The 14,095-nt window shown below is 39.3% G+C and overlaps 1 protein-coding gene across 10 annotated transcripts in view; it reads left to right on the top strand.

The window, feature by feature from the left end:
* plekha6 (pleckstrin homology domain containing, family A member 6) overlaps window positions 1-14,095 on the top strand; it is a 94,636-nt gene that overhangs the window by 38,348 nt on the left and 42,193 nt on the right. For 8 of the 10 annotated variants that reach the window (XR_005709808.1, XM_040159206.1, XM_040159200.1 and 5 more), the window contains exon 6: window positions 8,649-8,749. Coding sequence is in view for 8 of the 10 variants with exons in the window: in XM_040159206.1 (XP_040015140.1) it covers window positions 8,649-8,749 (101 nt within the window). In the remaining 2 variants the exon portion in view is untranslated. Of the gene's footprint in view, window positions 1-8,149; window positions 8,229-8,414; window positions 8,534-8,648; window positions 8,750-14,095 lie in introns of those variants that run through there. The other 2 variants (XM_040159207.1, XM_040159203.1) reach the window with 2 other exon arrangements.

Raw genomic sequence — 14,095 nt, 5'->3', positions numbered from 1 at the left:
CCAAACTATCCTGCTCAGTATTAAACCTGCATGACAACCACAGAGACTACAGGCTGCATTGTCATTTCTAAGACCTAATTCTTACAAGTTTCAACTCTCTCTTTTTTAGCACAAAAAAAACCTAATAGGATATCTCCTCTCCTCTTACTCATGTTGACTCTGTGAATGAAACATTTGAACTAATAAAATTAATCAGCCTTCAGCACACATGGATTTTAATATTGTTCAATTACCCAACCAGGTAAAACCCCTGAATTCCTGAGTGAAAACAAAGGAGGTGATTATTATAAAAGCTCACATCAAAAAGGCAGAAGACCAAACCACCATAGCCACACAAAAGACTATTAAAATGAAATAATAAAGTTTATATTGACGTCAAAATGTGTCTGTACAACAATTAGTCCTCCATTGTCTCACTGTTCCAGACTGAGCACCAGTGTTAGCTAACATTAGATAATATATGACATTTTACATTGGTAATGAAATGTCAAGCCAACATTGAAAATTACTTAGCTAATGTAAGGTAAGGCAAACGTTAGTTCTAGCTAGCTAACTGTAACTTAAGGACAAAATTAGAAACTAGCTTGCATTAGCTTTCATCCATAGACACTTGACACAGTCTAATTCAGAAACTCTGAACGTACGAAAGTAAAGTTTATTAAACAAGCTAGATAGCTAGCAACTTACATTAAGTGACAGTGTCTTCATTGGCTTGCACAGCGCATGGGAGAATAGACTTTTATGAGGTTCAACTGACGTCAAGGTTAAGAAACTTTTTTTTACCTCTTTTGGTGTGGTCCAAGTCTTAATTTGAGGGGTCAGACCCCACCAAACCCCCCTCTAATTTCAACTGTCTACACACAAATGGCATTTTAATGTTAACATAAGACGACATACCGCTATATTGGGCTTTTCTTTTCCTCCTCTTTTCCCCGTTTTCATCCTTTTGCACCTGAAAGCTTGGACCTTTTCAGTATGAAATAATGAGTATCCCTGCATCTGATCCAGTCTAGCATTTGACATCAGACAGTCAGCGTTACATCCCGGATTTGGGCTGAGTGAGGCACAATTGTGCATCTAATGGTTCCCATCATCCCCCACGTTCAGTGCACAGTGCACACTGTACAAGTGCAGTGCAGGGCAGTATTGATGGGAAGTCCGGTTCTTTTTAGTGAGCCACATCATTTGGCTCAGCTCATCAAGAAGAGCTGACTCTTTCGGCTTCCAAATTGCTCTTCATTTAGTAACATGTCTGGCTTTTAAAATTCAGCCAAATTTAGCAATGTTTTGACCCAAGATTGGTATGTGTGCACATATATCACTGAAATTGTTCAATGTAATTATACTAAACATTATAATTTCCAGAATACCATTATTTATGTCTTTCATCACACTTGATTAGTGGCACAGCATGCACATCAACAAAACATTCAGTCAGTGCATGGAGTGCCCATGGCTGAGCAGTGTGGTGAAAAGATCATCCTATTATTGTGTCTTGAACCAAGTTAAAAAAAAAAAAAAAAAATTGTCTCTCAGATGGGAGCCAGCTCCCATCATTCACATAAAGGAGCCGTCTCATAGAGCCGACTCCTTCACAACCAACACATCTGCTACAGGGCAGATGAAAAACTGTGGGGAGCAGATGTGTTTATGCATCATGTTGTCAAGTTGTGACTGACAGTTCATGTTTACTATCGTAATTAAAAGGCTGTTTTTATTGATAACGTTGTTTCTGTAACCATGATAAATAAAATTATGTTAGTGGCCTTTTCCGCTCTTGCAGCCTCCCCTTACGTTCCGCGCCCTAGGAGACCGCCTATGTCACTTGTGGCCCTGGTTGGTATAACCCTGCCATATAACCCTGTGTGTGTCATACAACATTCTCCTCCCCCTCTGCTGTTACCATTTTCAAAATCCCTTTCGCTACGGGAAACAACAACAACCTGTGAGATAGCAGCCTACGCTCTGAAAATGGCAAGCTTTGACAAAGATTTGGATCTTGCAATCAGAGAGTTGACATACCACGTCTTTAACTGTTTTTTGTGGTGTTTTCTTTGCGGGGAATTAGCTGTTTTTATGACAGAGATCGCCTCCCCACGTGCAAATGTGCCACCAAAATGAGTTATCCCCCAACACTATTTTGCAGGAGCACCATTGCTGCATCCTGGGCTTAGCACCGCCCAAGATGACTGTGATTGGTTTCAAGCAATACAAAAACAAGCCAGAGTGTTTTTTCCCCTATAGTAGAATGGTAATAGGTGCAGCCAAACCATTCTCCAGTGCTGACACAGCACTGTGGCTATGTGAGACTAGGACAAGCTGGCTGTGACACACTGAGCCTTGAGTAGTCCAGTCATCTTCCTGTGAAGGCCAAAACCTTTTAGCACTGCTTTATTTCATCAGCAAGGGTTATGCTGTGTATGATTAATAGTTTATAATTATATTTACTTCAAATAATGGTGTTTAAATGTACTGTTGCCAGTCTACTCCTGCAAAGTACTGACAGGATACCATTCACATGTGCTGTTGATGTGAGAATATTTATGAATGATTTCACTACTTCATCCCGCTATTTAGATCACTGCCAGTCTTCGCACTAATTATATAGTTCTGTGTAAACAACTTTATATTATGTTGCAATTTCTTCTATATAAACGACCAAAGCTCAAACAATTTTGCAGTTGTTCATCTTTCAACCATACCGAGTATTCGTATAAAGAATGCAGTCTTTCTGTGTGTGTGCATGTGTGAAGATGTGTGAATGTGCAAACACTCATCAGAGGCATTTCTCACATGCACATTAATGGGTCACTGAGCTAACTTTGGGCTGCAGCCTGGCTGGGCTCTCGCGACAGTAGCTCTCTTTTCAGGAGTGTACATCTCCATAGTGACGCTGGCTGCGGTCCTATTCACCTACTCACTGGTGAACTCAGAAACTAAAACACTATAAAGGAATCTTAAGGACTTAATTACCTCTTCTGCCAAAAATCTATTTCCCTAACAACAGGTGAGATAAGCAACCAAAAATCAACACAGAGAAAGTGTTATAAGAATAGACAGGAGGAAGAGATGTTGGCAATGTAATGGAGAACAACTCATGATATTTCGACTGTCATGTGAAGTGCGTTGTCCAAGACTGTCTTGTAATATCTCCAGAAACGAATCCTTCCTATACTAAAGCAGGTAATTCATGCCTTTGCATCATCTGAATAGCAGCTCTCTCTTTTTGCACTTTTCATTTTCTACTGATTATATTTGGTCCAAAATGCAGCAGCCAGGCTTTTAACGGTTGCCAGCACTCATGTCATATAAAGTTGTTAAAAATTATTCTCCAGCATACATTTCAGTCCTAACTTTTACAACCTAGAATTCCCTCTTAGTTCTGCAGAAAGCTTCTCCTTCAGTTCCCAAATCTGTATTTATCTCATAAAAAAGATTTCCCTTTTGTTGTCACAGCCCCTACATTTTGAGCGGTCTGCCTGCATTTGATAAAATTAGCCATCAATCTGAATCTTTAAATGCCTTCAAAAATGCCCTCTGTGAATTCACTTTCACTTCTTTTCACTGTTTTTACTCTCACTGATTCCTAGGTTGACATTGATTTGAGTTGGTGAATGGATGATTAAGCAAGTGTCCATATATACATTCATTATAGAAAAACATCCATTAAACATTGGGTTAACAAAAAAATAACCTGGCTGGAATTTCCTCGAAAACATATAAGCCTGAGCAAATTAGTATATACTGTAAATATACGTGAACTGAATCATTTGCTATTCAATTTTTGATTGAAGTGAAGCAGATGAAGGTATAGCTGCGCCTACATTTGGTATTGAATTTTATACATGATCCCAGGAGTAATTTATCAAACCCTGTAACTAAGTCAACATTTAGCGATCATCAGTTAATCATTTAACATTCATTGTGACAGTGGTGTAAAATGTGCACAATCCAAAGACCCATCATAAGCCACAGCTAAAAGCATCTGTATGGTCCCTTGAAGCCCCATGAATGGAGAAAGTTGTGATAAGTGTAATTATTTGTGGCTTGTTATTATGTTCACAAGTGCATTGCCTTCACCAAAGAAATCAAATTAGGCTCCCTATTTCATAATTGTGATATCTGTAGCTTTTAAGTACCAGTTCCATATCTTGTAATTACAAGCTCTTTATTCAATAATGTGAGATATGAGAAATACAAAATCACATCATCTCAACATCTTATAATTATAAGATTCTGTTAAAAACACTAAATAATAAAATTATGACGAAATAGCTCCTAATTATGAAAAAAAGATCTTATCTGATAATTTCTCAATTCTGACATAAATAAATAATATTCTTGTAATGACGACATCTTACATTGTACGTACAAGGTCCTTATTTCATAATGACAGATGGATTACCAGAAGATAACTCATTATTTTAAGATTCCATAATATAAAGTGAAAATAAGTTTATCTCATGACTAAAAAAATTAAAAGACCTCATAAGAGATCTTTTCCCGTAATTATGAGATGCAGGTCTCATCATTATGGATTTTTTTAAGAGATCTTTGTCTTCTTGTAACTGTGAGATAACACTTTTTTTCTTTTAGTGAATGCAATGTACTTAATGATCTCATTAGGCAGTGTGTTTGATAAATAGGAGAGGTTATTAAAATCAAGCCGTTACGTGAGTTTACTCATGTCTTTATCAAAAATGTTACAATTTAAGAGAAAAGGTATCAGTTCCATTACTCTCATCAACTGTGTATCCAAATCCATGTGTCATGTATTTCCCTCGCTGAGAAAATTCAGTGGTATTCCAGCCTTTGTGATGACTGCAGGGGCCTTTTTCTTGTCCTCACTCTCCAGTACTGTGTGGCTCATGTCTCAGAGACCTGTTGTCACTCATCTTTGTCCTCTGCCTCTCAGCTGTTGGCAGCTTTGAATGACCTTGTGCAGGATTCGAACAATAAAGCTGGGATAGTCCCACAAGTTGTAGACAGAAAACATGATGTGATAAGCGTGTAGGAGTCAACAAAACAGTCGCTGCACCATTTCTTTTTCGTTGTTGCTAATTGATACACAGTTCTTTGTCCCTTTAGTCTTCCTCTGTAATTACTGTAACCAAATAATCCATGTTATGGTTGTAATACTTTTACAAACTTGTAATTACAAACATGGCCTTTAAGTCCCTGTTCTTTTCTTTTCTTTCCTCTTCTTTCTTTTCTTTTCTTTCCTTTTCGTTTCTTTCTTATTTTGACGTTAATTCCTTCTGCGCTGGGGGCTTCTCTCTCTATTCTGAACACGTCTGCTTTGTTCCAGCCTCTCCTCCTCTCTGCCTGGCCCAGCTGTGTTTTGGAAAAGAAGGGAGTGATGGAGGGAGGAATGTGTGACAGTGCAATTTACCACTGCGATTGCTATGCCAGCGAGGACCAAAGGCCAAAAAATGGGCACAAGGGGAGGAGAAAAAGCGCAGGACTTTTGTTGTGTGGGTTGTGTTTTACAGGGCTGTCTCTGACTCCTCCAAGGCACAGCCTGTGCTCGTATGAGTGTGTCTTTAGACAAATATATATTGATGTTTTAATAAAAATCTGATATTTCCGATATTTTTTCACTTTGACTAGACTGAAGTCTGGTATCCAAAATCCAAAAATGTGCATGCGCTTCATGACGAGGCAGAGGTACTGTGTCACTTTAAGTGCAGACAACAGCAATGCCTTAGTCAGTTGTACTGACTAAGGCATGCTAGGTTGCTAGATCTTGAGTGAGTAGTTGCTACAGTGTTTGGGGTTGTGACAGGGTGTCCAAGGTCTGCAGATGTATAACAGGTTTGACATTTTGATTGTAAGAAAATCATTGTACTATAGATTTATGGATATTTTAAACATGTTTGCACTGTTGGGAGAGCTTGAAGTCCAAGCTTTTCAGTACCAGCAATGACTGCCATGCATTTAGGTGTTGTGCACTTGACAAATAAGGACCTTGAGCCTTAGAGTGAATACACACACCTGAAGTTAAATGAAATATTTTGCGTGATGATGTCAGGAGCACATTGTTAAAGTTAGAGCTTTGGAAAACATTTGTAACCAACATGGTGGTCTTATTTTAACATTACCTGCGCTGTTCAGTGATTTTAATCCCACCCAGAATTCCTGTGTGTCATTTTGGGTCAGTTGTGATTACAGCCACAATGGCCTCCTGTTTTTCTGTGAACTGGCTGCTCCTCCTGTCTGGAGCCATGAAGAGCTGTTTGTCCTTTTACTTTTTGTTTTGGTAATCAGTTCAATGTGAAATTTGACTTTGTGTGAAAATGGAGGCTCGCTACTCTGATGGCTGGAAACATGCTAACACCAACAGGATAGGATAGGTCTATTCGAGAATCAATATTACAAGAGAAAAAGATTAAAGACAGCTGGAGAGCAAGACCCCATAAAAGCTTATCAAGTGTGCTGTTATAGCCTAAAGACAGCTACATGTTGGTACTAGTATTCTCATTCTTTATTTGACAAATTTTCCCCATTAAAAATATACCAAATCAGCTGTGATTGGCTCCTGTTTGCAGTAAAGCCATGGATCTACAGAGAACTATCACTGGATCACTGTGATACTGAAGGAAATTTAAGATTTGATGACCCTCATGCAAGTTTGAGCAGTGTGCAGGATTCAGGATGGTTGATGGTGTGCATAACTTTTTGGAAATTACAACAATCATTACTCAAACAGGAGGAAATAGGGCATCTGTCTGGGACTATTTTCAGTGGTGGATTAATCCAAATTTGGTGCTGTAGTGAGTATTTTGGGCAGCGGGACTGTTTGGGTGGGACTGAGAGAAAAGAAAATGTCACCACACTTATACTTGTGATTACATGATCACTGTCTTGAATTCTTAAGCCACCAGAACGTCCTGAAAATCATTTGTTTTCTGTCAAAGTCAAATTGTATTTTTTTCCCTTATTTTAAGATATGACAATCTTAAATAATATTTTACTGCATATGGCTTATTTTCTAGTGTGAAAACAATTAGATTAATTAAACTGATCAAGTGTCCATTTCAATAAATTATTTCTATGGTCAGTTCAACTACATTATGGAGCAAAAACAGTTTTCTCAGTTCCCTTTAAATGTATCTAAGCATTCAGGTATTTCACTTGGGATAATTCCGACCTGGCTGTGAACAGTTTGCAGTCAAACTCCTTTTTACTGAATGAAAGGCCCCTGTTACAACTGCTGAAGGTGAGATCCGTGGATCAATGAGAGTAACAGGCACACTGTTTCTTGAAACAGATGCTGTTGTTGATTTTTTAAATATCATTTTGGTAGAACTGTACTTTACCCCATTTTGCATTTATCGGCAGTATAAATGCTTAATAAATTATATATGATAATGCTATATGATTGCACACATGAATAAATACTGTTGAGTGTCTTGGGCTTAAAGAAAAACCTTAGAAAAAAAACTTTGTTAACAAATACTTTGTTATAGACCATCTATTAATTGTTTTTATACTGCTTATAAGGGCTTCATGCGGCCAGTAAAATGAAGTGTTACTATTACTGTCATGTCATGAAATGTGGACACATTAAACTGAAAGCATCTGCAATGATAGATACTCAACTTTGACATAAAAAGGTACAATGTAGGTTGTTTCCCATGTAAAAATACCCCAAATCATCTAGTTCCAGCTTATCCGAGATGTGAAGTGTCTTCCTTCTGTGTCTGACATCATTATAAAAGGATTTTTTTCCTTCCTGTATGTTGCACTGTCTGTTGTTGTTCTGTTCAGATGGTCTAACAGAATGCATTTTCATGGTTTTAGTCTATAAATACAGACATCGATAAATCATTCAAATGTGTGTGGGAGACCAGAAAGTGAGAGCAGCAGAAGTATGTCTATTTACCTGCTGTCCCTGTATGCATTTGTGTGTGTGTGTGTGTGTGCGCTTGTGTGTGTGTGTGTGTGTGTGTGTGTGTGTGTGTGTGTGTGTGTGTGTGTGTGTGGCTGAAGTCTCATTGGTACAGACAGGCAGCAGGTACATTTGGCCGGGGGCCAAGATTCCTGCAACATGATTGCACAAGCCCTTCCCCCTCCCTCAGATCTCTCTCTCTCTCTTTCTCTCTCTCTCTCTCCTTGCTCCCTTGCCCGCGTTTTTCTCTCTCTCACACACACCCACACATAAACACACACACTCAGTCGGCAGCAGAGATAGCGTTGGTGCAGAGCTACGTTCGGGGAAAAAAGAGGTAGGTGGTCCCGGAGAGATACAGTGTATCCCTTTTTCTAACTGCTGAAATTTTCATGCCTCCTTCCATTATTTAGTCAGCACCGGTGTGCCCCTTTTACAGCACTGTTATCTATAACTGCTGGATCCTGGTGTGTGTGTGTGTGTGTATGTGAGCCATTACTGTTGCTTATCAAAGGGACCCTCAGACCATAATGGATATCTATTCTAGGAGATGTCACCGTGGGAGCAGAGAGTACACCGGGAGGAGAGCAGCTCTGATTCCACTCTCATGTTTGGACTCCTCCTCTGTCTTTTATCTTGCAGGTTGAATGAACTGGCTCAGGCTGTAATTGCTGTTTCTCTCACACAGTAGTTGTTATTGTGTTTCTCTGATTCTTCCTGAGATGTTTTCACAATTTCACATTTTTCCTCTTCACAGATGAGAAGGAGGACTCAGTGTTAGGGAGCTTGCCGCTGCTCAGTTTCCGGATCGGAGGAGTGGAGCCTTCGGATAACATCACCCGCAGGTTTGCCTTTAAGGTCAGTAACATCCTGCTGAGGGGACAAACGGTGCTGGGAGGTCTATGTGTAATTGTGTTTCATGCTCGGGTACTGGAGAACATAAATTAGTGCATATGACTTTCAGTGTGCAAGGCAGAAATTGTTGGGAAACAAATTGGTTATATGTAGAATCATAAGTTGGTTCTTTGTAGTCTCGTATCTTAGAAGAAACCTTTATTGAGGTCCTCTGCAGCAAGAGGATCAAATATTTAAACAATAAAGGACCAGAAAATAGAGAAGCCTTTCAGTGAGTGACAAATTCTCCAGAGCAGTGGTATCGAAAGGTTGTTGGCTGTAGGTTTCCTGAGAGACAGCAGTTCCTCACAGAACCACTGCTTATTGAAAAGGGGAAGGATTTACTGATGTTAGACCTTGTTCCTTGGTTGCATTGCTGTGGCTTAGTGAAGGGTGTTGGTTTGATTCTGGGTGATTGATAGAAGCTGACTGGCTTCATGGCTTAGTCACATGATGTTATTTATGACTGTTAAAGAGCCCCATGGGGACCGGAGTCTCCTGCGTCTCATCAGAGTGTAGAGCTGACGGTTTTTTCCAGTTCGGGGGGCAACCTTGAATTAGGATTTCCACTAGTATTGGTTTTGATGTTTGATTAGATTTTTAATCCTGTTTCTTCTTTTTGATGCTGATATTGTGTACACCATCCTGCCGATGTTGATTTGTAATTTGTCTTCTAAAATATACACAAGAACCATCCCCTTGCAATTACTTGGAAACCCAATACTTGGATATCACAAGTATTGTGTCAAGATCAAACTCGAGCTGTTCTTCAGTCACATCTTGGACTTTCTTTGCCGCTTTCAGAACTCTAACGAAGTCAAATTCTTTTGAAAGACACTGACATGGAGCTGCTCGACTAAACAAGCATCAACAACATTTTTGACTGATGAGGGTGACCGGATCATGAGTATACAGCCATTTCGACATAGACAACCAATTTAGTAGCATCATATCTGTGATGTCCAAGGTGTCCAGCACTGCCAGGACCACATCCCAGTTTCCATATTCAATAACATCCTTAAAAGACAGCATCATCGTGCTTGTAGTCAGAAGACAGAGTGGGACCTCTGCGTGTTTTATGTAATAAAACATATTTTGATGGGAGGTTATGACAGTCAAAGACCAAAATGGATTAATTGTATTTCTGCCTGACAAACAGATCAAGGCTGTGTTTCCTTAGATCCTGATGAATCACATCAGTGGCACTGGCGGCAGGGGATAAACAGAGCACAAAGCCACCTGACAGGACTGTTTGTCAGAGCTGAATAAAGATGCTGTGATGTAGCTTAGCTGAGTCTGAATCTGCTGAGTAAAGTTTTATGTAAGTTGGAAAGTTAGCCCTGTTTCCCCTTCGGCATCAGTGTGAGACACACACAGTGACAGCTCTCTCTCTCATCCCTCCCTCTCTCGGTGCCCCTCCTCTTACTCCAGTCAGTGTTTGTCATTATCACTTTTCTGCTCTTTTCAGAACATTTAGTCCTTTCTGTCGTTCTCTGTCTTTGCATGTCCAGTGCAAGCTCTGGTGCAAAGTCCAGTGCATGTACCCAGTGTGTCCACACACACACACACACACACACACACACACACACACACACACACACACACACACACACACACAGGCACAGGCACACGCACTTGCAGTGGAGACAGACTGAGCAAATATATCCAGTGTGGCTTTGACAGCTTGCCATGGGTTAGGGTGCTTTTGTTGGCTAATGATCTGACTGGACATTCAGTACTGTTTACTGTCCAGTATGAATGCAGAGTGCCAGTCATGTCAGTAAATATTTTAATAAACTACAGTGTGTAATATTAATATTAATAATGTTAACAATGATCAAATACATGTGTTCACACTTTAGAAATTATGTTAAAAAGGTGCTTTCTAACGCAAAAGCACAAATGCAGAAGAGGTAAAAGACTAAATGCATCATAAAGAGTAAAGCTATAAATATAAGGGAGAAAAATAAAAATAGAGACAAGACATAAAATATAAAAGAAGGTAAATATAAAACACTATGACAAGGCCTTTGAACCAAAGTTAGTCTGGGGAAGTGATTTTAGAGTCAACAGTGATTCTGTCAGTCTGAGAGTGACGGTTACAGCCTGGTCACAGCAGAAGGTGGCACAGTGAAAATCATCTGCCATCAACAAAATGGGAAGGTGTATTTTTGAAGCTTTGATTGAGTCAGGCCAGCTCTTTCAACTGCTTCCAGTCTTCTCATCTCAACCACAGAAAGAAAGCAAATAAGCATATTTTCCCAAAATGTTGAACTGTTGAAACTCTAAAAAAAAAAAAAAATCAGATATTTTAACGTATTTACAATACAAATCAGTATGTTTCAATAAAAGTCTGAAGTGAGTTTCACAATGTTCAAACCAGACACAATGTATATAGTTCTGATAACTTTGGAAGTTGTAATATTTGGAGACACTGTTATTCACTACAACAAAATCGGGGACTGTGTCTTTAGACGTTTTTTTGTTGTTGTTTCTTACTTTTGTATGGCAAACCATTGTTCTGACACTTTCACTATTCAATAAATCTATTGTGAAATTCTGTCCAACACTGAATAAGCCCAAGACTTTTGTGCATATTTTCACTTGATGTTGAACTTGGCCCGATCTCAGTTGGTGGTGCAGTTTAACAGAACTGGTTGTTTAGGTGTTGACTCTGACTTTGTCTCTGAGCCTGATTGACAGGTTGTGGTGACTTTTTCGATTTTATACGGTCAATTTATGTAGTCATACTTACATTTTTGGATTATTCATTTTGTAATATTTAGGGTAGTGGTATGGCGGCAGTAGTGAGGTGGTAGCCCAGCCTTAGCTCCTTTTTTCCTCTTCTATTTTCTGCTTTCTTGTGCCGTCTCACTGCAGCTCTGTTTCACTGAGGCTGATTGTTGATTGATGGAGTATCATGCCACCGCCAGTGTTCTCTTTCTGTTTGGGTCTGTTCAGGTTGACTGCATTTTGGATCAGGGCTAATTATCATCGGGTCTGATCAGATCAGGTCTGACTGTCCTCAGGTCCCTTTAAGATTGGGTGGTTTTGATTTAAAAATTCATTCACAATATGTTTAACAGAGCAACGTATTGGTTTGAAATACTGTATTTTACCATACTTATTTTGGAGCGCCCTACATTCTTTTAAGAAGAATACAGTACAAATGTTTTTGCTGGGGTCATGAGAATTATCAGACTTGAAACAGAGTCACAGACCAGAAAAAACTTGGCATAAACCATCGTCCCCTGGCATAAAACAATCCAAAAATATCACAAAACCCACATTGGCTAACCCTACTTCAATCTGTGAGAGCTGTGCAGGGCCATCAGGCTTATTTTGCAGGTACCAGGGGAAAAGCAGATAGAAATAACATGGGAATAAAACCACTAGAATTCCTGAAATGAAGGAAGGAGTCTGACACTTTGAACATCTTCTCTGTGTCATGAAGTTCACTCTTAAAGTTGCTCTCCAGCTTGTTGTTGTAGCTGGAGAGCAGCAGGTCACCAGAAAACAGATACTGTTTAATTTCAAACCTATCATAGCTCTGGATCCTCTGGCTCAGCAAAAAACTTACATCTGACATGTTGGTCATACTCATGTTATAGTAATATACTTGATGGATAAAAACTGCAAATGCATTGTGAATCTTTTATTCACTGGAAATGTCATGATGATGACACTCAATGGCATGTAAATGTACAGTGAATTCCGTATTCTCAAATTTCACTTGGAATTGCCATTCCAAAGTTTTTTCTTTTCTATTCCCAGGTTTTATTTCATGTTCTTGGACTTAATCTAATCTTTGAATCTTCATTTTTAAATGTGAACAGGCGTTCAGACCTAAAACAGCTCTGCACTAAAACAACACAAGGGACCACAGTGGTGGGGGTGTGTTGCTTCAGGTACCGGTGGAACATGAATTTCAACTCCTTGAATCCATGAATTTGAAGGCCTCTCAGATGCCAAAACACAGCATATTGTTTTGACTGGACTTTTCAGCTAATTAAAGCAATTATTACTGTGACAATTGCGAGGTAAAAAATGGAACTATCTAGTTCAGAGCCCTCTGTGTTGCCCCCATCTTCTTTCAATTTTATATTCTTTTGTCTCCTTAGTTATTTTCTTAAAAAGTATGCCATAATCTACTGTATGTGTGCCTCTATATAGAAACTACTACAAAGTCAGTAAACTCAGTGACGTGTATATGGTTTATCCCTCCACTACATGTCAACATGTCAGGTGTTTGTGCTGCAGCAGTGAGCTTCTTGGGAGATGTTAAAGATGTTAGATAAGATGAGGCTGCCTTCACGGGGCAGGCCATGTCAGCTTAACAGGGAGTGGCGGTAACACATCAGTGAGTCATGAGGGTTGTTCAGAGGCAGCTCAGAGGTCATACTGTAGGCATTTACAGCACAAGGTTTATGACAGTGCACAAAGAACCCATAGTGAAAAAGCTTCTTGTATTCAGCTCTTGGTATTTTGTTGAGTCTTACTTCTTTTGGTCATTGCTTATGTATATTGTTCGCAGTATACAGGCAGATGGCAAACTGTAACTATAAATTACATAATGACAGATAAATGGATGTGACGTGAGCAGTTGAGACATGCTGTGTATGCTAGCCAGTTGAAGCAGGTTGTTTTTTTCTGAGGGGTGCTCCTCATGTTCTCTCTCATTGGACGAGCTCCCTCAGGGCATCGTAGAGGTGGAACTCAGACTCTCTGTAGTCCTGTCTCAGCATGCCTCCTTCAAAGCTGTCTCGTGATTCGTGTCAAACAACTTCAGTTTATGACAAGTGTGAGTACAAAATGACCCACAGACGACTGGGAGACGAGGCAGACCCCGCTCACTGATAATACAGTATGAATTGGGATATATAATTTATCTCTATGCAATAGAGATATATTTTTGTCTACATTGAACACAAATGAAATGGGAATGTAACCACTTACAAGTTTCGATCAACATAGGAGCCATGTTTATAGCTTGGATAACATACAGCAACATATCTCTGTTTCGGCTGTAGTGTCATGGCTGAAAGAAAAACAACCAGTCCAAAATAGGATACAACTTATATTCAATTCAAGCTTCCCTTTTTTTTTTTTTTTTTACTTAACATTTACAAGAAAAAAGACACCTTCATGAATGTAACTACAGAAGGTTTACCATAAGATGAAAACATCTGGTCACCCTCAAAAACAGAAAGGCAAGATTAGACTTTGCCAGAAAACATAAAAAAAAAAAACCTGCCCAGTTCTCGAACAAGATTCTTTGGACACATGAAACCAAGATGAACATGTACCAAA

Source organism: Xiphias gladius, chromosome 21 (genome assembly GCF_016859285.1).
Source record: "Xiphias gladius isolate SHS-SW01 ecotype Sanya breed wild chromosome 21, ASM1685928v1, whole genome shotgun sequence".
In the NCBI taxonomy this organism is placed as follows: domain Eukaryota; kingdom Metazoa; phylum Chordata; class Actinopteri; order Istiophoriformes; family Xiphiidae; genus Xiphias; species Xiphias gladius.
Note: the sequence above shows the minus strand (reverse complement) of the source record. Positions and strands in the feature narration are given on the sequence as shown.